Source organism: Oxyura jamaicensis, chromosome 5 (assembly GCF_011077185.1).
Source record: "Oxyura jamaicensis isolate SHBP4307 breed ruddy duck chromosome 5, BPBGC_Ojam_1.0, whole genome shotgun sequence".
NCBI classification, from domain to species: Eukaryota; Metazoa; Chordata; class Aves; order Anseriformes; family Anatidae; genus Oxyura; species Oxyura jamaicensis.
Window position 1 is genome coordinate 8,966,708 of NC_048897.1, and position 25,121 is coordinate 8,991,828.

The 25,121-nt window shown below is 38.0% G+C and overlaps 2 protein-coding genes across 5 annotated transcripts in view; one reads left to right on the top strand and one right to left on the bottom strand.

Annotated features, from left to right (window-relative positions):
- MUC6 (mucin 6, oligomeric mucus/gel-forming) overlaps positions 1-4,944 on the top strand; it is a 41,307-nt gene extending 36,363 nt beyond the window's left edge. Inside the window, exons 35-37 of the mRNA XM_035327541.1 lie at positions 262-416; positions 3,604-3,706; positions 4,767-4,944. Of these exons, the coding sequence (XP_035183432.1) occupies positions 262-416; positions 3,604-3,706; positions 4,767-4,944 (436 nt within the window). The remainder of the gene's footprint in view (positions 1-261; positions 417-3,603; positions 3,707-4,766) is intronic.
- An 879-nt stretch (positions 4,945-5,823) lies between these two features.
- AP2A2 (adaptor related protein complex 2 subunit alpha 2) overlaps positions 5,824-25,121 on the bottom strand; it is a 49,267-nt gene continuing 29,969 nt past the window's right edge. Inside the window, exons 7-23 of one of the 4 annotated variants that reach the window (XM_035329218.1) lie at positions 24,572-24,680; positions 23,911-24,058; positions 23,323-23,491; positions 22,339-22,476; positions 21,184-21,366; positions 20,347-20,444; positions 19,940-20,171; positions 18,681-18,854; positions 16,663-16,826; positions 14,835-14,912; positions 13,843-13,925; positions 12,991-13,080; positions 12,084-12,207; positions 11,131-11,247; positions 10,864-10,933; positions 10,031-10,165; positions 5,824-9,215 (exon numbers count right to left, since the gene is read on the bottom strand). In XM_035329218.1, the coding sequence (XP_035185109.1) occupies positions 9,138-9,215; positions 10,031-10,165; positions 10,864-10,933; positions 11,131-11,247; positions 12,084-12,207; positions 12,991-13,080; positions 13,843-13,925; positions 14,835-14,912; positions 16,663-16,826; positions 18,681-18,854; positions 19,940-20,171; positions 20,347-20,444; positions 21,184-21,366; positions 22,339-22,476; positions 23,323-23,491; positions 23,911-24,058; positions 24,572-24,680 (2,190 nt within the window). In that variant the 3' untranslated portion in view covers positions 5,824-9,137. Of the gene's footprint in view, positions 9,216-10,030; positions 10,166-10,863; positions 10,934-11,130; positions 11,248-12,083; positions 12,208-12,990; positions 13,081-13,842; positions 13,926-14,834; positions 14,913-16,662; positions 16,827-18,680; positions 18,855-19,939; positions 20,172-20,346; positions 20,445-21,183; positions 21,367-22,338; positions 22,477-23,322; positions 23,492-23,910; positions 24,062-24,571; positions 24,681-25,121 lie in introns of all 4 variants that reach the window. The other 3 variants (XM_035329217.1, XM_035329220.1, XM_035329219.1) reach the window with 3 other exon arrangements.

Below are 25,121 nucleotides of genomic sequence, written 5' to 3' on the forward strand. Positions count from 1 at the left end.
TCTCAGCAGCAGGCTGCCATCTGCCGCCCCTTCCACAGTCTCCTCCCGATTGCCCCCAACAAAGCCCACACCTACAACCTTAATTCGCACTTCTACCTCCTCTGAGAGAACCTCTTATTCTTCCCCCTCACCAAACACCACAGTTTCTTTTACTCCACGTGGCGAAACATTTTCAGTAGCACTTCCAACTACTGTCTTTTCCAAATCCACTCCAGTTGTGATCCCAAGTGTTCTACCCACAACAACTGTGTTTGCTCCCAGTTTTGTTACTACTGCTTCTACAGAGATCCCTTCTGTTGAACAGACTTCTATTCGAACAACTACACTAACTACCAGGCGTACCACGTCTTCTCTTTCTGTTACTTCTGAACTTTCAACATCCTTGTCTTCTATTAGACCAGCTGCAGTACCACAAGGTAAAGTGTTTTAGTTTATCCTGCTTTGTTGCTTAGTACACATTTTGTTTCATATGTATTAATTTGAGACATTACATATTCTTTTGCTATGTCACATTTTGCTTGCACACATTGACTGTATCTTTCTCTTTTATCATTACTGCATTTTATTCTCTAATACATAGAGTTGTCTTGGTGTTGTTTTCATACCAGCGGGTTTCCTGCAATGTATTGATGCATACACTAAGAAACACGAGGTAAGGCTGACAGGACACTTATCAGAACGTCATAGAATCAATTTCAATTTAAAAATCTTACTTGAATGGTGTAAGAAAGATACCACTTACTTGAACAGACTATTGCCTTACCTCATTCTACAGTCCTTGTATTAACTCTCATATGCTTTCTGAATTTTATTTTATTTTTAATTTTTTGATACCTTCTCCACAGGATAATTTTTTTTCCAGTGTTGTCTAGGTACAGTGATGGTCTTCTGCACCTCTGCGTAAATAAAACCTAGCAGCTTTGGACTGAAGAATAGCACACTCTTTACAATTCTTCATAACTTTTTAGAAAGGGAGGTGCACAGAGCAGCATAATTCCTACTGGTTAGAACTGAAGCTTTCCTACTTTATAACCTACAGTGCTGGAGTCAGGAACGCCGGTGTGAGTGCACTGGTGTGAGTGCACAGAGATACCTCGTTTCTGCTCCTGGTAGCAGGCAGTGAAGCACTTTTCATTTAACACCTCCTAGGCCATGCATTAACCCTTCCAAGAACAAACTGAAATGAACAGTGCATATTTCCATCTGTGAATGGAAGTAGGATTTGCTGTGTGGTTTGCTGTTTGTTTGGTTACTTTGTTTTTGGTGGTGGTGTTTTATAGATGTTTATATGTCTTAATTGCTGTTTTTATGTGTCTTTAATTATTTTTATATATATATTTTTTTGTCTTAACATTGCTGTTTGAGGACCCAGGAGGAAATTAACATCTCAATTTCAGCTACTTCTGCATTCCCTTTTGGTTTAGTTCCACAAACAAAGGAGAAATGATCTGGAATGTACACTGCAACCATATCATACTGCTTTCTTTTCCTGTAACTGTTCCTTCTCCACTATCATGCACTGCTTTCTCTATCCATTGTCTGTTTCATTTGTTTAATTGCTAAAGAGAGGGAACCTCACCTCCAACATGTTACTGCCTTCACTTGCCTTATCTTTTTCAAGAATTATGGCCTCATAGATCTGCCCTTTTCTACACTGCTTGATAATGAGATTATAAGCATTTGTTTGAAGCATTCACATTTTTTCCACAAAGCTATTTGCTATTTCCTTAGCTGCTATGAATCTTCACATGCCGTCTGCCATTCCTTCACCACGATCAGAGCAACTGAAGCATAAACTTGTCACTAACAACAACAACGTTTGAACAAAGTAGAACGCCACATTCATGTCATCCCAGCAGTCATCTGTCAGGTCTCACTGCACAAAACCCACTTACACGCAGGATCCCCAAAAGTCAACTAAGGAAACCATTTGCAGTTAACTGCTCTCAAATAGTGACGTGACTCTGTATAACAATGGGCACAATCGCCTTAGCAGACCCTTCCATCCATCTCTCCTCCGTTAACTTTGTCAGCAGAGAGCAGCTCATCCAGGTCAGCCAGCTCAGCCATAAGGAAGGGCAGAATTGTGCAGTGGATGCTTGCAACAAGCAACAAGCACCTGAATGCACAGTCTGTCCTTCATCTTTTACACACTGTTCCACAAATAATGCAGTACCAAACAGCTCTTTTTTCTTTCTTTTTTTTTTTTTTTTTAAATAGTAGAAACCAGAATTGGATGAATGTGTGAGCATCAGAAAATGACAGTTTGACAAAAGAAGATAGTGGCACAATAGAAAGAATCCTATCTTTGGCCCTTCTTTCCCTGCATCACAATTTTCACCTCACAGAATGGGAATCCAATTAGGAACTCCCCTAAGCAGAAGGGCTTTCCCTCATATTCCCAAATATATTTATGTTTTGGTGCCTGCTTTGGCTTTTAATCACATTCATTTTTGAAGACAGTTCTTTAGAACTCTACCTTCCCAACCATTCCGCTGCCAGGTTGGGTCCTTGCAGTTAACAGGCAGTGCCTCCTGGGATTCAGTTCGTAAGTTCAGAGTTGTGTACAAATTCTCTTTTCTCTGCGTGTTTTTCACCCCTCAACTGAGCAATTCACCTACTTGTCAGTCTCACAGATTAACAATACCTGTCAGTCTATAAAGGAAGGTTAGAGCTTAAATGAAGGTTAGAGCTTCTCTTACCACGTTTACAAGATACAGGCAGAGGACAGCACATTAGTGTGGTGTGCCATTAGCTGCCTTTCTCTAAATTCCCTGCAGTATAACTGAGCCCCCCCCAACAACGCTTGGGTTTCATCCATAACCTGCTTCAAGCTGGGAACCTGAATGTACTTGACAGAGCACGCTACAGGAGCAGCGTGAGGTGCATAAGCTGCCTTCAGAGTATTCTTCATGTTAAGGGGTACAAACCACAATCTTTAACCTCTTCAGCTCTTTTGAAAACTTTACTTTCATTCAACTTTTTGCTTCACATGACGCCTAGTGTCTTGCTTCACGTCAGGAGATCACCAGAAAAAGTGCAAGATCAATACATAACGCCATTACCTTAAAGTAGCATTACGCATTCTATTTATAAAGAGATTTAAATTATGAAATTTTGGCTTACATTATTATAAAATATGCCTAGAAATCAATCATTAAAATGATCTAATTAAGCAATTTTCAAGTAAGCCACATCTATTACCAAGTATGCGAACCAGAAATAATTTTGCTAGAATTAGCCAGCCGACGGTTTTATTTGCATCTTTGCTTTCTCATCAGTGGATTAAGGCTTTTTCCTCCTGGACTTAATTTGCACTGCATTATTAACAGATTTTTCTCTTTTTTTTGCTCATTTCTACTTCCAGCTGCATGCATTTTCATAGTTGTCCTGCTATGTCACCATCTCACACAGTTTCAGTTCCTAGTCTAAAACCTTCTCTTGCCGTGTTACTTACTTGTGACTCGTCAATCCTCCTTCAGTCCCTCCGAAGTCATGCAATAGGAACAGTTTTCCAGGAAACTGAGTATGGAGGCTTTTGGCATCCATCAAAAGTCACACTAGAAGACTAATATACATTTTTATTTTTTTAATGTTTGACAGAGAGTTGCCTGAAAGTCGAATATGAAGAAAAAATAACTTACAAAGGCTGTTCTGCTAATATCACTTTGAACCGATGTGAAGGATCATGTCCATCTTCAACAAAGTAAGGATATTTGAGAGCTTCTGTATCGTAAATACACTAAAGTTGTTCCTTATTTAGCTATCTGTGAATACTGATACTTGTCAACTACTCTCTTTTATAATTCAGTGAGAAAAATCTCTGTGGTATTTATCTAGGAATAGTGTGGCACGATAGGCCAGCTGGCTAGAACTAGCACTACTACAGGTCAATTAGGCTGTAGAGATCTACAGTTTAAACAGGGAGTGTCTTCTCACTTTTTTTTTTTTTTTTAATGTTAATACTTTATTTTTTTAAACAACAGTCAGACTACCAGTAACTACTTTCCAAAAACCAAGAATGTAACCCAAAATATTTATCCCACCTAAATCCTTAAGGTCATTCCCATTGCCTCACAATGTCCTCCAGTTATTTCACAGGGATGCTTCACAGCTACAAATGTGATGTCTCTGCAGTTCTGCTTGCTCAAACAGGGAATGACAGCTTCAGTAAAACTAAACTCTGCTTGCAGTACTATTACACAGTTCACATTTATTTGGGAAAAGTTAAAAGTAGTCACATGCACTGCTGGGAATGAATGTGCTCCAGAATAGGAAAACAATGAAGTGTTTTGCTTTTACCATAACCAATTTAAATTAATCCTGAGGCTTAGAGCTAGGTGAGCTCAGCAGTCCCCCAGTATTTTGAAAATCGATGATCACGTTTGTGTCTTGTTTTCAAAAGGGCTGTTAAACCTGGAGGAAGGTGATTTGTGGTTTTGTTGTTGTTTTTTAAAGAGCTATGAAGGTTTATCACAATCACTAAAAGAAAGCTGCAATTAAAAAGTTTTGTTCTTATTGGAAACCATGCAGACTTTTCTCTCACTTACAGATATTCTTACCTAAATACCTTCTCCATACAAGCCCAAAGGATTGGCTTGTTTCACTTTCTATGCATCTTGCAGTGCTGCTTAATGGCACAGCGCCAGCTGGATGAACTGCTTCTGCACATCTTGCACAGCTGTTCAGTTCATAAAATACATTCCTGACCAAAGCCTAAAAAGCTGTATCCAAGTCATAACCGATCCTCCCTCTCTTCCATACAGGTTGAACGCTGAGACCATGGAGGTCACCACAGCGTGCGGCTGTTGTAGGCCACTTCGACTTTATAAGAAGGAATTCCAACTACCATGCGAAGACCCAGATAACCCCAGAAAAAGGCTCATTAAGGAAATCACTGTGTTTGGTGGCTGTGTTTGCAACTTTGACAGCTGCATACAATAGCCAGACCTCCAGATAGCCTCAGATAGAGTTGTTGTGTTTTTTTTTTAAAGAAAAAAAAATATTAACTGTTAATTACAACTACATAATTCCACAGCAATTGCTCATTGCTGGGAGTTCTTTTGTATTGATTATGTGGTTAGCCTTGCAGAGAGGCTTCCTGAGCAGCTGCCTGGAGTGTCAATGAAGTTAACTAAATGATAAATTATTCCTAATCTTGAGGGGAGGAGGGAGAAGAGGTAGGGAGGAAGAAGAATGGGCAGGGGTTGGGAGTGATAATGTCAGAGACTGTCTGGCCATGCTCAGGGTGATATTTAACTAGAGGCTGAAAACTGGCCTGTGCACTGTGCAATAACAGAAATTTGACTTCCAAATAAAGTAGAAGGTATTGAATTTGTTAAAATTGTTTCTCACTGTCTGGCTAATTATTTTAACTGAAAATAGGGTGTTACATCGTACACTTGAGCTAGGACCTGGGGGGTAGCTCATCACTGTACAATCCAAGAACACGGCTGCAGTGAGCCGCTGCCTTTCCTTTGGAAGTGGGCACAGCACTTGTGCTTGTTCATACACAGCTGCTGGCAGACAGCAAGGTACTACGTGACTCAAAAGCTTATTCGGAGGAAGCTTCTCCCTGCACCCTTAATGCATTTCTAAAGATGTAATTATAAGATGTTTCTAGGGGCTTCTGGAGAAAGAAGAAATTTGCAGGGCAATTCTCTGGCAGAAGTATCATAAAGTACTTACCAGACCACAAGGCTTGAACAAGAGGCAGTTGCTCACCCAAGCAACTTCTACTTGATGCTAGTAGGGAGTATTTCTTTTAGTATTTTTTACTCTTACCCATCTGCAATTCATTTGAGAAAAAGTTGCACAGAAGTACATAATGCCCAGGGGCTTTTTTTATTTTAGTTTTAGAGAAGTAAGAAGAACCTGAAGCATACATGCAAAGTTCGAGTGAAGTTATTTAGCTGTTCAGGTACTCTCTTCTTTTACAGCAACATCAGCCTTTTACATGTCCTGCCTCGGTGTGATAGGGGCGTGTGCTTTTGCAGCTTCTGGCTTAGCCCATTGTTCAAACAGAGTAACATGGAAAGCCGTGTGTGAGATGCCATGTACATTGGTATTTGCACCCTGCAGTGAATGGAAACAAGGAAAGAACCACTGTTTTGAAACAAGCTGAAATCCAAAAAGCAGCTGTGAACATATGTTTAAAGTTGTATTATTCTGAGTTACACCAGTTTACTGTAGCATGTACTGTTAATAGTTATATGGCCAGCTGTTAAACATACAAACACAGAGGAAGACAGGTTTTACATCAAGTTTTTACAGCAGAATATTTATAACATGTGACAAAAATAACCCATACAGAAACCCAAACTCAGTGGGGAACCAGAGATTTGCATATCAGGTAAGACTGAACCAAACACAACCCTGTAGTCAATCATGTGTAGGAAAGAATTAACCATCCTACATCAATTGTTGGTCCATAACATTAAATTCAGAATAAAACAACCATTCTGGGCAAGTATTCTTTACGCTCCCATTTCCCCAGACAAAAAAGGACAGTCTGATTACTGTTCTAATCATTTATTTAATCTTAATATGTTCTTCTGATGAATATAGTCTAATATATAGTCTTCTATATGAAAATTCTCCACTTAATTTGACAGAACTTTGTTTTATACAAATAAGACAATCACCATAAATGTTACATACAGGAGTGTAGGTCAAGAATGAACAATTGCTACCTGTTTTGCTATTCAGTTATTTTCACATGTCAATGCCTGAAAATACTGTACTTGAAAACAATAACACTGTTTACTGCAGAAATTACTTTGTCTGCTTGAGAGGATACATCACTTTGGTAAGTTAACCATCATTCACAAAAAAAAAAAAATCAAGTATTTATCCTTAATTTGTTCACTGTTCTGCTCATGGCTTCACTGAGCTGACATCTAATACAAAATGTGAACAGTCATAAGCTTAATACAGTCACCACTGAAAAGATGCTTTCCCTTACCCCCCTCCTACCCATATTTTTAATGCACATTTTTATTTAGCACAGCTGGAACCAAAGCTAAGTGAACTAATATAGTACAGTGTGTCTCAAGATGTCCTTTAATGAGGGCACAGAACATACTCAGAGGAACAGATGTACAACAGGATTTGGAAAAAAAATGAAAGAAGCTACTCCCTGTCTCTGCTAAGACTCCCTTTAGTTCAGCACATCAGATTTTTAACACAGTAGCCAACATGGTTAAGATCACAGGATTAGTAAAGATCATGCAGCCTCCAAAGGACAAAATACAGGTACTCCAGTACTCTGTCAACTACCCAACTTGAGTGTAGGAAATTTGTATGAAGATTTTTCAAAGACAATATTTGTGATCAGAGAGTTGTGATTAGCTGCACGGGAGGCCACAAGAGGGCCAATTGTTTAAGATAACTTTTTTTTTTTTCAGAAAGACCAGGTCTGTAGACAAGTTTTCAGACATAACACCCATAAATTACCAACTATTTCTGGAAAAAAAGCAAAACAAAGCAACAAAGTCACACACCGCACCCAAACGTTTGATCCTCTCATTTTTCACTGGTACTCAAGCACAACCATTAGCCTTCCACCACACCAAACTGTAATCACCTAGTTCCATCTTCAACTCAAAGCACTGAAGAAAAGCAAGGCACACTCAACCAAGGAGAATCCTGCCCCCTCCTTTGCACTGGGCAGCAGGGTACGATTCTCACTGTCATCATCACCACTATCAGCTGAAGCTTTTGTTTCAAGGCCGACTTGGCTGTATGTGCCGAGACAACAGTCCTAGGCTTCCTTCAAGCAACCTTAGGGGAATCTTAATCTGAGATTCACTTCTCATGTCAGCAGCAGCTGACTTCTTGGTTCATCCTGACCTGGAGTACTGCCTCACTGACAACTGCCCGCAGTTTCTAACTGCACAACCTCACCTGCTTGTTCTGGCTGCCTCTGGTGCATCTCAAAGCTTCAAGAATGTGAGCCAAAATTACACCCACTTACTTGTGCAGAGAGACTGCAGAGTTTGATGATTTGGAACAAGCTACAGAGGTTTTGGTTGGAAAAACCACTATTGTAAGCTGAACGTTTTCAGCTTTTCTAGCTCAGTCTCAACACAGATCTTTATACCACGTTGGATAGTTTTACCACCACTGACAGACAGAAAACTATACAGATACCGGTTATTCAGCCCCTCAAGCTTTAACATTATTATACAATGGGGGGAAAAAGTTTAAAATTAGATTTTTGTCTAGAAAAGTGCATGCCTTAGCCTTCAAGGGCACATTTCTTCCCTGTTCTCCTTTTATTCAACACCACACTGATGAGAACCCTTACTCTCTGCAGTTAGTTATATCACGTCACTGGGACTGCTGCTTGCTAAATCTGATGGGCAGCAGAAAAAACAGAACAGAATATTTAACTTCAGTTTGACTCAACAAGCGTGTGCTCATTCACTACCTACCAGGGAAGCTCACCTCATTATTTGAGGTAAGCAGAAGGATTAATAATAGCTTTTGTGTTCAATCCACTTTCCAAAGATCAGAAAACAGTAAGACATAAAGGATTGTAAGATTAACACTTCGATACTCTGGACCTGTATCATTTTTCAAATACAACACAAAGATTGGTGACATTCAACATTCATGTGCACTTAAATCAAACACCTTGGAATCTGCCCTTCCCATCCAGTACAAAACTTGTGGCAATGTTTAACTTTACAAGGTTTTTGACTCTACGTTAATATCTGGAATTAACCCTACCGAGCAGCATTACACTGGATTCTTTCAGCTCAGAGCGGAGGGAGTACTTGCTAAAGGCAGTAAGACAGAAGTGTTACTGATCTTTTCCAGTTGAAACCCTTGGTTACCCTATCAAAATCAATTTCCCTTTAACAAGTTTAAAAGTCGAACCTCTGCAATAAAAGGAGCACAAAGACAACCCTTCCACCCTTTGCGTAACATACTAAAAGCCACTTTTTATGTAAAAAGTCACTTCCCTGTACTGTTCATTCTCTAATCACAATTTCAAACAAGGGGCAAGTCCTATTAAGGCAGGGAGCTGGTATTTGTTAACATTGCAGTACTCAGACAGTGATGTACAAGACATTTATTTGCAGTATGATGACAATGATATAAATGGAAAAACAAAACTGTCATGGTTAGTATTAAAACTGTTCTGACAGCAATTCACATAATCTCTGAGATACAGCTTCTTTACTTGTTCGTAGTGTGAGCCTATACATCTGAAAAAGAACACAAAATATTTTTTTAATATTGTTTGGTATTAAACAACTAGTGAAATTTAATCAGTTAATGTTCACTTCTTTTGTCAGAGTTGGTAAGAAAAAGACCAAGTTAAAACATTCAGAAGCAGGCAGTCACTGAGCAATTTAGCTCTTTCAAAGCATAGGAGCAAGTCTTCAAACCCTCATTGGGAAAGTTGCCATTGTTCTAATGGTTTTAAGCTTTACTGAAAACCTGGTGTACAGCATTTTTTCCTTTAAGAGGAATAAACATTGTGGAAAAGTCTAAAGACTCTTCATGTCCCCTTGTTCAGAAAAAAGGGGACCTACCACCCAAAACTTACTTTTGGCCCTCAACTATCTTTTGACAAAATCTCTATCAAAATGCTTTTGAAAATATTACTCCTCTGATTTAGCAATTTTATTTTCATTTGTGTACATTTGAATTTTTAGCCACATCATTCTTTTATTATTTTTAATTGGCAAAAGGAATTACTGTTAATCTTGTCCAAGGCGCAAAAAATGAAAACATTCAATATTTCCAGCCTTCAAGGGAAGAGGAGAATCCACGGAGTCTGGAATAATGGAGTGATATGCACAAAGAAGAGAATTTCCTTGAAGCAACAGCTTACACAGATATGCTAAAATCAGCTGTTGCAATTTTATTTCTTGTTAGAGCCTACAGTCACAATTAGCAATTACAATATACACTTCTCACAAAAAAAAATCTTAAGGAATTTCATATATATATATTTTAAAAATTATTTAGTGCAGACAAGAACTTGTATTTAAGCTGTAGATACAGAAACAGATACCTGTGCCTGGAGGTTGGGTTCAAGGCGCAGCAGGCATCCAATCTGAGTAGTTTTTGTATGTATGATACCAGCACCAACAAAGTTAGCAGGATTGGGATCGACCTCCTCAAGTAGGGCTGATCCAAAGCCAATTATCTACAAAAGAGACCCAGAAGATTTAAATGTCAGGACAACAGGACAACAATTACATATCTACCCAAGCACAACCACCACTCATTAGCAAAACAACCAGGAGACTAATTTGTTTGAAGTGTTCAAGACATTGATGAGCTTTTCAATACCAATGTACAATACAACAGAAATTTTTGGAGTGAAAAAGAGTGATGCCTGATATTGAGTTGCCCCTGAAAATGTTCTTCTGGCAAATTACTGAGAAATTAATTAGATTCAACAGAAATCACTCCTCTTTTTGATAAAGCCATTCCTGACTTACAGCAGTCACTTCTGCTTTGCCTAAGGCAGACAGCTCTACAAAAGTCTTAGTGCTATTCTGTTTTCTTCTCTCCTCTCACTAGTAACCCTAGAATAAATTAAGGCTTTAAATTTCTTCCGATTCAGTTTTAAGCACTGACTCCACATTTTCATAAATAGCCATATTTATAAATAAATAAAACAAAGTTTCCAGCTGCTATTTCCAGCTGCTATTGAATACTACAATTAATTCAAGCCATACTGAGAAACAATCCTTTCAATTCAGGCCTGCCAAAGGTCTGTTACACGCGGACTTATGCTTTAACAGGGTGATCTGATAGCTCTATCAACTAAAACGAACAGAGCTTGCTTATACCACTACCCTTACACTACAAGGTTAGAAACAGCATACTACCACCAACCTTTGCTTTTGTGATCTCTGCATCCATTGGGTGTTTTGCTTTAAAGATATTCTGTACTTCTTGTTTAGGGCTGCAAGACAAGGCAAGATGAATACCTCACATAACATGTAATATATATTGTTCAATAACAACTACATACGTTAGGGGATTTTATAATTCGCAGGACTAAGCAAGGAGTGGGGGCACTATCAGCTACATTGACAGTATATTCTGCTTTTTCTTGGCCCACCACAAAAGCCCCAAGCCCAAATATAGACACAGCCTTACTTGCTCAGTTGCTTCCAACGCTGGAAAAAGTCTTGAGAAGACATCTCTGTTGGCTGAAAAAATTTATTCAGCGTGATGGGTAATTTTACTGAAAGATTTTGGAATGTTCCCCCGTACCTGCACACAGAACAGACAGAACATGGCATGTATAGTACAAAGTGTCAGCAGTTTCGCAGCCTAAACAAACCAAGCAATTGAGGATGAACTCTAAGTTGCAACTGTCTGATGATTAAAATCCAAGAACTGCGGATGATGTTATTTCTAAAATATAGTTTTAATCCACTGACAGATGAATTTATTTGTTCTGCTTAAATGGCACATGAAGGTGAGTTGGAGGAATTTCTATTAATACTTCAACATAGGTTGCTATCCTTCTATAGTACCCCATCAAGGGACTGAAAAGATTCTCCTGTGAAAACACACCAATAAAAACAGCTTAGACTCAAACAACAGAATGTAGGAAAGAAACCAAGATTGTAAATGAGTCCTTCCCAAAGGTTGATGCTGAGTTGATATAACAAGATTCTGTTTTTTGCTACATGCATTTCTTATCCAACTTTTTTTTGCAGAAATGTTCTTAGTTGCCAGAAAGTTACTGTATATATTCCCATCAAGATTTCTTGAACAAACGCCATGCATATTGTTTTATATGCATAGCAGAAATAGCAAACATGGAGATATTTTTTTATAACACAGTAGTGCGTTATAAAAAGAAGAAACACAGTAGTTTCTTCTTTATGATATTTCTTTACTTCAACTGTATTGTTATGAGTGGGTTTCCACCCTCCTCCAGTACCTTAAATCTTTGTTAGATCAAATTTTCAGGTAAATCATCTACCCAAGATAGCTTTGGATCTTGAGCGTTCATATTCTACACTCTAGTCAGAGCTCCAAAGCAACTTAAAAATCTATCGGTTAATTAATTCAATAGCATTGAACTACTTTGGTTTTACCTGAATTGAATGTTCAGGATTGGAGCTTCCATGAAGTCTGACACACATTCAATGTTCACCACCTGCTGAACCTGTGCACCTCCATCTACTGTGGGGTCAACAGGCTTTGTCTGAAGATTCAGGCATGAGAAGTGGCTAAGGAAAATGATCAATGAACTGATAACTTACCAAAAAAAAATTTAAAAGCAAATATTACTGGTAAACCGCAGGAAGAATTAACATTGTGTCTGCCGATTCTCTGTGTTACTGAAAATTCAAAGCCCAATTATTTTAAAGGTAAAAAGTTTCTTTTCATATTGACCTGCCCAGAAGCAATAGCTCCCACAATTCTCAAAGTTACAGAAGTTTTCCTAAAGATGCTCCGAAAAACATTTGAGAGCATACAATCCACAATAAAAGCCACCAGATTAGCCTATTTTGATTTGAACATTACAGTGATGCTGAGTCAAACACATTAGATTACATACTACCTCAGAAATCTTAAGTATAAAGCATTAAGGGAAAAACTGTAAAGTAAGAGCTTATTTTAAAGTACTGTCATCTTTGATCACATGCATTCTTCCACCTACAGCTCAAGTCAGAAGTCATCTGCTAATGCAGCACTTGAAGAATAACATGTCTCTACCTCAACTACCTCATGACAGTGGAGAAAGCTACTGAGTTACATTACATATTTATTCAGAATAACACCCCCCTATTTCAAGAATAAAAGGTGTTTCTGTAAGCAGAACTTTAAAAAGAGATTCTTCCATCTCTGCTCAAGATTTTTTCTTTCTATAAGAAGTTTAGAAAGGTATCAGCAAGTTCCTACTTCATGTTTGAGGACATGAAGTCCTGATCCAGCAAGTTTATTAAAGTTATACGCAGCATAAAACACAAACCCCAGAGAACAGGCATTTAAGGATATTTGGCTGAAGGTCATCTGAGCAGATTACTGTTGGAGTAAAATTCAAGAACTGTGTTGATGTCTTATTACCATAGAATATGAACATACGTCCTAGAAACAGAAAGACAGCAGAAGTTTTAGACATACCGCATGTGATCATATTGGACTACTGTGCTTCAAGTATCTAATACACTGCCTTTCTACCCTTCTTTAAAACAACTTTTAAAAACCAAGCATAATTTACATGCTTTATTTTACCAAGATATTCACAGCTCAAAATAAAATACCAGATTAAAACAAAACAAGAAACCTCTGTGTCCCACCAATTATTTAAGTGCCTGTATAAAGTCTTCCAGTTGCTGGATAATGCTACCGTCTCTGTAAAAAAGATTACTACAGTACCAAAAGTAATGCAGAAGGGGAGAAGAAAGCAATCCTACTTCTGGACGGTGCTCGATTCCAAGCTCCTCACTAGATACTTTCACTATCTTGTACATTAACGTATTAGGAGAAACATATGCCTAAAACATATCGTGCTTCATAGTATTACCATAAGCTCTACCATACGATACACAAACTTCTGGAGAATGGTCCCTTATAAAACTCTGGCTGTATGGGCCTTACAACTAGGCAGTAAGAAGTAGAACTCAAAACCACTTAGGCTCCCTTTTCATCTCAGGTACCAAAACAACTGAAAGGTTTAAGAAAAGAACTCACACAGATATCAGGGACACACAAACTGCAAGGATTCTAAGAAATTACATTCCCCTCTTCAGCACCTACATTCCCCTCTTCAGCACCTGAAAACTAAGCCCTATCCCCAACCTTGTGCTGACTTTGGGGTTAATAATGCCACTCTTCCTGAAAACTTACCCAGGTTCTGTCGAAATTCTGATTTCAATCCAATTTGTAGCAATTGATTTTCAAATAAGACTCCGTTATTTTTACACACAAACCTAGAGGAAGAGAGGGCAAATATGTTTTAAATTAAGATGCACTACACAAAATTCAGAACCACAAAATTCAGGGTTTACACAGAGGATGAAGATTGTTGTTAACCTAGAGGGCATCAGTCTGCGAGAGAGGCCTTTACAGAAAACTGCAGTTAAAAAAAGACAAATCCATTTTACAACCTAAATCACCACTTGCAGGACACTAAAATAACTGAAATTTCTATCTGATAGGATGCCTTGAAAAACTACAAAGGAAGCCACAATATGCTACACACACACACACACACTATTAAGGACCAGGCAACAGACTAGGATTTTTCTTATTCATATTCTTGACAACTTCTGAAATTCATTAGGCTGGCGCAGAATTCAAAAGTTGGAAGCTTTGACTGTTTCAACCTGAAAGAAAAAAAGAGTTCCCTTGTTTTTATCAGTTCTGTATCATGTATATGTTGACTTGGGAGCTGTATTTTTTTCAGTCTTTTTGAGAGAAGCACATTCTGCAGTGATTTCAGTCCTTCTGTCTGTCACCCTTCACTTAAAGTAGAAGAGGTGGTCAGCAAACATTGGCCTTTTTTGTAGAAGGCACTTAAAACATACTTCCAAATATCAGTACTTTTAACAGTTTACCCTTTTTTCCTTTTTTTGTGAATAGTTGCAAAGCTTAATATACAACTGTCATTGCCTTATTTTAGAGCACTGGGTGATAGCACTGGCTCATAAAAGCCAGCTCTAAGCTGTGTTTTCATAAGCATCTCATAAAACGCACAGTATCTACAGACGTGTTCTAGTCACAAGTCTGACAGTATGTTTGTCTACTTTTGCTGGTATTAACTCAATGTATACTATAGTTTTGCTTTGTAACTATATTCTGGAAGTTGCCCAGCCTTGCAAGGTTTTATTATTGCTTACTTGTGAAAAAGCTCATCAGCATCATGCACAGTATCAGCTGGTTCCTCAGAAACTACCTCAGATGAAGCCAGGTCAGGGCTAGTTCAGGCAGCACAAAGGAAGAAAGGTGGTAGCGACAGAGACAGCAGGAGTTAGTAAAGACAGCTTAGTGCTTAGTTACTTCTTTTACCTCCTTCCTCAAAAACGGCACTGCTGAGTTTAATGCATGAAAAAATAATTAGCTGCCCTAGCTCATTACACCTAGAAAGGTTTTAGGCAGTGATTCTCCCCCCTCCCTCTTCTCTCCCCCAGCCCACCCATCCCTGATTGTTAGGAACCAGGGATTCCTCCTGAAGACAAGAGGTGGCTGAAGGTATTGAGTAGTTTAAGCTTATATGTCTTAACCAAACCCTTTTGGGTGGTTAATCGTGACAGTAGAAAAGTTTTAGTTCAAAACCATAAATGTAGATGTATATTAGCTACTGTGATGTGCACTTTGAAGCAGAGACCTCATCAAATTAGTGGCATTTATAACTACAACTGCACAATCAGTTAACAAGTATATCAGTTACAATACTCACAAGTATTTAAAATGTAGGCAAGAATATACGGGCACACAGAGAATGGCTCACCCAAGTAACAGATTAGAAGCAAAAGTGACGACAGCATTAAAAAGTGGAAGGAAACTATGAAAGACAACTTCTCAATAGAATTAGAGAAGTGTTTCATCACCTACAGACAGACAGACCAAGGGGTTGAGCAATGCTATGCTTTCTTCAGCAAAAAGAGAAAACTCTTTTCAGGCAACTTTTGCTTATGAAGCTACCAGTCTTATTAAGAAAAAAAAATAGAAAAAGCTCCAACAAGCTTGTGTTGTTTCTTAAAGTCTTGATATTGTGTAGTATTATTAAATCACTTATCAACTTTCAAGAGAAATACAGGATCAAGTCTTAAATCACTGCAAACCTGCAACAGTATATTGCCTAGTATAAAATTTTGATAAAACTCTCAATGGTCCAGGTAGATTAGTTTCACTGATTATGTCTTTTATATTAAGATACATTGCAAATTTGTCATCACATCATTCTAAATTTGGTCTTTGACAGTAGTATCATGTACCTTGGCCAAAGAATCACATATTAAAGATATACTGTGGTCTTACATTATTTATTTTCAATGTTTTAGCCAAATAACACTAAAGTGTAGCCACAGTAGCTATTAATTATAAAGAGATTATTAATCATTGCACTTGACAATACAGTTAGAAATATAATTAGGAAGATACTTGTAATGAATTCCCTTAAAAAAAGAAAAGCTTGTTTTGTTTTTCTTTTTGCACCTGTTTGTCAGACAGTAGCAGAACAATTTCATTATATCTTGAAATTCTGAGAATCAGTATCTCCAGATATAAACCAACTCATTGTTCCAGTATCAGTTTTCCGTTAAGTATATAGATGCAAGAATACTTTATGGCAACAGGACAAGTCTAAATATACTCAGGTCAGGCCAGACATCCCCCAAATTCAAGATATTCAAGATATGTTATTGAGATGCACAAGCAGCTTAGTTTAACAAAGAAGTAAAAATCAGCATGAAAACTAGGCAAGACTGCGTGGCTAATATTCTCAGGCTCATAACTACAGACTCTAATTTTCCATGAGCAGAGGTATTCATTAAAGATAGCGTATCCAGCACAAAGTTCAGGAATACCTCTCTTGCTGCACAACTACCACCCAGGAATGCAGTCAATAAACTGGAACAAAACCAGAAGTTGTTTGTTTTCTTGTCTCTAGTCTCGTTTTAAGCAGACAAATGCTTTCTCAGATACCTTGCAGGGTGACATAATTACCTCGCAAAGTTGTCGTCAGAACCAGGAGCAAGAGGTGCAACAGCAGAAGCTGAATCTGAAAATACATCCACCAGGAGGCTACCACTAGAGGAGGGTGGGGGAGCTGAATTGGTGAGAGGGACTGCACCCAGACCCAGCAGATCCGCAGATGGAGAAGGAGTAGACTAGGGAAGACAAGATACTTTGGTGTTAATCTACAGCAAGACTAAAACACAGGTGACTCTTTTGCATAGACAACTAAGCTACGGCAAAGTGCCCCTCCCCTCCTCAAATAAAGACCAGAACAGACAGCAGAAGGCTTCATGAATGTAGTTATCCCCTTGTGCTTCAATTTATGGTCATTTACAGATGTGGATTTCTTTTTTTCTTTGAACACAGCTATATTCATATAGTGGCTTTGTATAAAAAAACAAACTTATATCTGCAATAGGGTTCTGTGGAAACCAAGAGAAAATAAGTACCATAGGAAATAAAATTCTAAGGTGTTGCTTTTCATTCATGAAGAATCCAGCAATAAAGGCAGTGACTTTTACTTAAATTGACCATTTTTTAGTCCTCGGTTTTTGAAGCTTGGCCAAACTTAGAAAAAATGCAAAACCTAACCAGCAAAAAAGCTCAGCCTCTGGTTAGTTCAAGCGGCAAATACTAAAGGTAGAGGTGAGATTTCAAAGAAAAAAAACCTGCTCAGAATGAACAGATCAAGTAACCAGGACATAGAATCATGCACCATTAATAAAGGCCTCATATGTGCCCAAGTCATGTGCAAGAACAAAGCACAGATTGTTAAATGAAGCAATCATGCATTAGATATTAGCATCTTACAGTATGCCAGACATGCTGAAGATTTAAGTCATGAGATAAAAGAACAAAAATTTCAGACTCTATTCAAATACAAACCAACTCAAAGTTATCATATACTCCAAAAACTAAATTGGATGCAGGATAACCAGAAATTCCCTGGCTATTTGTTTTTCTCAGAAATGAATCAATAAGAAAACTCAAAAACCAAGGAGCTGAACTCCAATTCAGAACATATTCTTGGCATCTAAGATGGAGGTCATATCCAAACCAGTGCTGAAGGTAACTTAGCAGAATTTCTTACATTGCTGCACCTGAAAGTGAAGCTCATAAGACATAATAAACTTTTATCTATCAGACACCTCAGTCATTTTGGCATGCAGTTTGGCATCTCTTCTGCTAGAAAGGTACTTCTGTCCATTCAAACATGCTGCATTTTGAACATGCACTCTTACATACTGCAGTGATTAAAGAATTAAGTTTTAAGGCAACAGGAAGGAAACATACTAAAATACTACTACATCTCAACTGCATTTACAAGTTATGCTTCTCAATTAGAACAGCAACAAGTATTATGTTATGGGAATAATTCAACCAACCAGCATTAAGCATTAACTGACTTTAAAATGAGAAGTTTCAGCTCAGAAAAAAACAAGACTGTGGCCTAGTCCACCATAACTGAACTCTAATAGTACTGTTGACAAACAACATAACTTGGATGTCCTTAAATCAATAAAAGTCAAGTATTGTACACTTCTAGTAAAAAACAATAGTAACCCAAAAACACAACACAGAAGTAGGTACGTTAGACAAAGCAAAATAAGCTGATACTTTAAAAGGAGTAACTTGAATTTCAAGTATATTGATTTTACCATCTCACCTTCACTGCAGCTTTACCACCAAGGAAGTCTCAATTTCTTATACTAAAGCAATGTTTCTCAAAGTTTTTGTTTGTTTGTTTGTTTGTTTAAAAAAAACCACTTATTTAAATTGCAGATAGTTTGCATCGTTTACAGCATGGCTATAATTTTCAAAGGAAAATTGCAACCAAGCATACGCAGGGAATAGCTGTATGCTCCCCTGATATATTACTGCGAACACCATAGTTTGAAATTTAAGACAAGAAGCTTTAAATTCCTAAAAAGCCACTTTTAAAAATGAGTCTTTCCCCACATTCACACCTTCTGAATAAGTGAAATAAGAACAAATTATAAACTCACAACAGCACTGGCATTGACTGAGGCAGGTTCAGCACTTCCATTCATATCAGAGCTCCTCTCCTTTTTGATCTCTTCCAGGTCAGTAACTGTGCCTGGACCTTTCTTCTTCTTGAGTTTAGCCAAAATAGAAGATTCCCTCTCTGGAAAGGGAGGCATTTCTTCTAGCACTGTAGCCTTAACATGGGGGGAAAAAAAAGGTATATTAGTTTTATCTACAGAACGAGCTAAATCAACTTCCCTGTCTTTGAAGATAGGTTCAGACAAAAGCAGAAATAATTACCTACATAGAAAATGACTATGCAGTATGATGCACAGCGGTAGATTAGACTTGTCTTAAAGAGAAATTATTTCAAATTTTCTGAAGTCCTCCCAGAGCAGTTGTTTACAAGAATAGGAACGTATTACCTGTTTGGTAAAATGCTATTAAAAAAAAAAAAAAAGGTGTGTGCGTGTATGTGTGAAGAGATAATAACGAAGAAAAAAGTGACCAGAGCAAACCTGGACTGAAACCATAGAAGGTTACCCAAGGATCTAGACTGACCTAAGCATTTATTAGCTGTCAAGACTGAGAGCGCCATGTTCTGGCCAAGTCTGAGAGCATCAGGTTAAAACACTCAGAAGTTCTAGAGACAAAAAAAAAATCAGCACAGAAAATTACAAGTTTTCTGCCCACCAGGAATTAAGTAGGTTTCACACATCTTCAGAAAAGTCTACATCAGTTTAGCATAAGCATCAAAAAAGCTGAGGATTAAGTGAGGACTTATTATTCTGTTTAGTCTCAAGTCTTGCATGCCCTTTGTCAAACAGTTCTTTTAGCTGTGCTACTTCCTTTTGCTCAACCTCAGAGATGCCATTAACTTGTCAATAATTGCAAAGCTAAAGGACATGAAGACACTGGACCAGCAAGTGGAGGAATGGAAGTGGAAAAGAGTTTCCACATCTGAGAGTTGGAAGACTTGATCCAAATACATACATCTTTGAAACACTTGTCAAATCTCTGAAAACCTAGAATGTTATATTAAAATACAAACGGTCATTTGTCTAAAGAAGTAACAACTGAAGAAGTAACAATTTTGGTTTTAGCTCTAAATTCAAGAGGGCTGCAGCTGAATTAGGCACAGTAAAAACAATCAGCACCCATGCTACATCCTTAACTCTGCATTAAGATTTCTGATCCATCAGCTACAGTTTAGTGAAGTTTACTTATTGACAGAAGAAACAGCTAGAGTTCTGCATAATAAAAAAGTTTCTGTACTTACCAATATATCAGTACTGGCAATAGTGCTGAGCCTCAAATACTCAACAGCTCTCTGCTGCAGCTCCACATCAGCATTCTTTAGCTGACTGTCACTGCGCAATACATCTTGAATTGTAGTTTTGATTTCTGGAAACAGGTTCACAAACTTGATGTAGGTAGACAAAAGCAGAGCTCGGGTAGGAACACTACACAGATGAAACTTGGAATGTAGCAAGTTGAATTGGATGAGGGGACTTGAAAGATAGGAAGAAAAATAATTTGTTAGGTTTCTCTTGACAGGATAATTACAATGCCATTACTATCAAGAGCTGACTCATTTGTTAAGTGGCTTTTACAAACATTAAACAGATGGATTCTTCCCAAAAGAAGTATTACTACTTCAATGAAATATTTTAAAAGATGTTTTACCTTGATCTTGGATCACCTGCTATCAAATTTCCAAATTCTCCCAAGATGTAGCCACCTACTTTCACGAGATTCTCATGGCATGCTGGAGCTTGAAGGGCCTGTAAGAACACATAAATAGAACACATAAATAGCTACTGACCTGCAGGGTTTCAAAAAAAGATCTTTTTCCATCTGTCACTCCCATGTCTAGTTTCCAACTCTACTTTCCTAGAAGAGCAGATCATAGGTCAAGGCACTACAGAACCAGTTGTGAGAAAAGCACGATAGGCACCACGACTTTACAGAAGAATCTCCACGCATTACTGGCCTAGGAGTGCTGCTGGGCCCACCTAGCAGTACTGGAGCCTTTTGTAGACAAATACAACTGCTTAGATTTCCCCTGACATTCTTGGAAGAATCAGAAGGCTGTTAATACATTTAGATTAAGTCTTGCAGGAATGTGCTGAAGCTGCCCAAGATATAGATACTGCCCCTTTGAGTATGAAGAAGCACATAGCAGGGATGAGTTGTGAAAAATCAGCATAAACTTCTAGGAAAGGAAACAACAACAAGGAAATAGAAAGCCCATATGAACAACCCAAGTAAAGTCAGAGCAACAAGGCCAGCTATTTGAAAGTGTTCTCCTTTAATAGTTCAAATTCCAGTTCTATCTGATCCTGAACAGAAGGAATGGTTACATACTTCCAGAAGGATTACTAAGTTATTCGTGCTTTGTTTTCCTGTATCCAGAAAATTTTGAGGGAAAAAATGTTTTACATTTTTACTTCTATTTTTACTACATTTTGATTATTTTCCAGGTAATATAGTTTCCTTACTAATCACTCCAGTTATTCTCACCTCAAAAACGGTCTTTGCTGCATACCCTTGAACATCGTCTCTGTTGATGACAATCTGAATAACTCGGTACCATACTTCTTCACTGACATAGTCACCGGCGATGCGAATCAGATTTAATATTGTATCCACATACCAGGTATAATCCACTGCATACTTCTCAGCTAGAATTGCAACTTTCAGTACCTGTATACACATAAGAGAATTAAGGTTGACTAACTTCTACTATAACCTTCGTATCAAGATTCACTTTTATATACACCCAGTGATACCATACGGTAGGTAGCCCAAAAGCCTCAGTTTCAGATGCATCTGCTAGCTAACTTATTCCCACAGCAAAGGCAAAAGACAAACATTGAGATTTGATGTCAGAACACACCAGCTGTTATTTTCCTAATAACACATTTGAATATGCTGCACTAATTAAGACATTGAAGAGTTGTTAAAAAAATTGGACACTCAAGGTAGTACAGGCCAGAGCCACAAAAATATAGCTGCTTTTTTCAGGTCTCAGATTCCTATACCCTGAAGAAAACAATTTGCATAGGAAGAGATGGCAACATAACTCGGTCTCATTTATATTTGAAGTGGCGTATTTTTTTAGGAGTACTAAATTAACAGGATGAAATTCACTTTTGACTCTTAAGTCAGGATAGATTGCCAACATCATCAACAAGTACAAAAGGTAAAGCAACTAACATCGTATTTTCTGTTCATTTCTCTGATCCAGAAAATTTAGTACTTAGTAAAGCTAAATAATTACTGTAAGCATAGATTTTGGCTACCATTCAAGGAATGCCATTAATTGGGTAGCGCCTTTTGCACTTTTTCTTCTGCTGGGATGAAGGAGACAGACATCGTGCCTCCCTTTTAGGTGATCATAAGGCATTGTTATGGGGAATCCTTAGATTGAAATAACGTCTTCAGAGCATACAAAGTGTGAAGTTCTGCCTACAAATAAGTAGATAAAACACTAGTTTTTGAAGCTATTAGACAGTTGACTGGAGAAGTACATAACTCTCAGACCTACACCTGTGGTTTGTTTTTTTTTTTAAATCAGTCAAAAATCTCTACAACAAATAACACCCCAATCAATAAATGATATATATATGGTACCAAAGCCAACTATGAAAAATTAAGGAACTACAAAAATCTCACAATTTCTTCTCTAATGGAATAATCAGCAGTCTCCAAATAATTCAGCATTTCAGCCACAATCTGTTGGGCATTGCTTCGATCACACATTGCATACAGGAGATCTACAGCTCTTTGTCGTACACTCACATCTCTTTCAGTCTGCAAAAGGACACAAGCAAAGGGTCAAAAGATCTCACTTTTATTTGGAAAACATGCAACTTACTGTAGACAAGAAACTTAATAAAATTCAATTTAAAACAAACAAATTTTAATAATTTTTCATATGCACAATGAACTTCTATGAATGAGTTTGTATCAGGTAACTGTCGCCACTGGCCATAATTTAACTAATAACTGGCTGAAATTGCCAAATTCTACCAGGTTTAAGTTTAAAGTTGCCTCAAATCAACAGAAGCTCAGCTGAAACAGACACATATTTTAAGGTTAGACAAATGTATTAACATGCTACAATATGAGCTCAGAAAGAAACAATGCATGTAAACACCGAACTGTGCAAGTAAATGTTCAAGAAAAACTGTCGTCCTCTTGACTTCTGCTTTTTCATGTAAACTTGACCTGAGAATTTGTCTTTCTGGTTTCTCAGCTTTTGGAAAATGGCACATGCTACAGTGGAAGCTGCTCCCCATCAGCTACTGCAGTGAAGGTAAAATGTCTGATACCAGTATCAGGACAAAGTCTTCCTTAGCATTCTGTCTTGTATTTCACCATTTCAACTTTGCTCTACATCTTGAGGAGGGTACCATACTGTTACAGGGGCCACAGCTACAAATAAAAGATTCACTTATAAGCTGCAGAAATAAACTAATGCTGACCTCTATTGTTGCCATCACATTATGATTACGGAAAATAACTCCCTTGGTCCCCGAGTATAACTTAGCCTAACCAGGGATGAGGAGCTTGGAGGATAAGGTTGGGGGGAAGGTGAAAGATGGGACGTGGGAATGGGAGAAGAGACTCAGAACAGACTGCACACTTAATATTTACCTTTAATGCATTGATAACAGTTTCTATGTGTGTTTTCACAGCCTCATGTGAGAATTCAGAGCTGGCAAGCGTGCACATGCTTTCCAGTGCTAGGTAACGCAAATTAGTTTCTCGGTGCTGCAAGAACTGACCTAGCTGGTTACAGGCACGGACTAGTAGATTTGGCTCACTGCACAGAACAGGAGAGAAAGTGAAAGGGTTAATAGCAACAGATTCAAGAACATCAAATACGGAATACTATTTCTGCAGTGCAAATTTCTTAAAGTGCCTCAGAAGGTGTCTGCTAGAATGTTCGGCTGGTGAAATGAAAATTCAGATACTGTGAGCAAGTCTTTGCCAATGGCTTTAAGTGGTGGGCTCAATACAAAATATCCCCAAAAAGGCAAGAAATAAAGAAATAAAAAATATCCTGACAGTGACACCATTCATTAACATTCTATCCCATTGCTGTGGTTGTGTTCCAACCTACCAAGCAACTTCATATTCTGTTTCTCCCCAGCTATTAAAAATCTGTTCAGTGTTCAGTGAAAAGCCTTGGCTTTTCATTTCAAAAAATCCTGTTGTAATAGAACTGTTTTCACAGCTCACCTGTCGTGATGTATAATTAAACTTATCGCCTCAAACAGCACAGCATTCTTCGCATTTGAGTGTTGTACTTTCTTTGACTTTGGTGGCTCCTGTGCTTTGTTAAGAATAGTTTCCAGGCATTCTGTGAGACGACCACGTACCGCAGGGTCTTCTGGAGAAGAACAAGCCGTTGGACAACTTCACTCTGCTCAACACCCTAATTCCTATCTTAGGCCTTCCACCTTGCTAAATGCAGAGATTAAACTGAAATATTCTGACACATTAAACAGTTCATCTGCTCCACCCCCAACCACAGTGTACAGTTAGCAGGAAGTCTAAACCACACTTCTAACTTAAGTAAGAGAAAAATCTGAACACAATCTGCACTGGAATATATTTCAAAGCTATAATATAGTTGATATCATTAATGTATACTTAAAACAGCTGTTGCAAGTGATTTGCAGATTGCAAGATGGTTTGACACTTTAAAATTAAACAACATAATTCAAAATAAACATAATAGCTCAGAGCAATCTGAAATGCTTGGAAGAACAGGCTTCTGTATCCTTGCCTTACAACACAGGGCTTGCACTCCAAGTTATGGTCACACAACACAGCACAACAGCCCTTTGGAGATAATGCACTGCATTAGAGATGACCACTGTTGTGATTTGTGCATTACCTGGAGGTGGGTAGCACTGCAAGAGCCTCAGAAGTTTCACAGATAGCCAAGGAGCAGGAACAAAGTAATATGTATAGTCCTGAAGATCTGTTGATGCAGAAGTTACAATCTGTAAAATAAGCAGACAGCACCTCAGCTACTGAAGTTAAGTGACTTGCAATCATGACAAGCACCCCAAGAACACTGTAGGTCACCTTTGACAGAGGCTTACAAAACTGTGTCACTGGAAATGTTTAATAAAGTAGGTTAATTAGGTGCAAATTGTCATACTATCAAGTGTACCAGCAAGTTCACTAATCATACAGCAGTAGACAGTTTCTTCCTGAAAGCATACTTGTTTTTCTTAAGAATTAAGACGACCATCTCATAGCATCTAAATGTTTGACTAGAAGCTTGACTTTCTTTGATTCAGCAATTCATAGATTCAGCCAACAGAAAGCCTAAATACAATGTTATACTTGATTGACCATTGACAGGTGAACTTGGAATTTCAAATACAAAACTCTATGGCACACTGAACTAACACTTTCATTACTATTCCTACTCCACA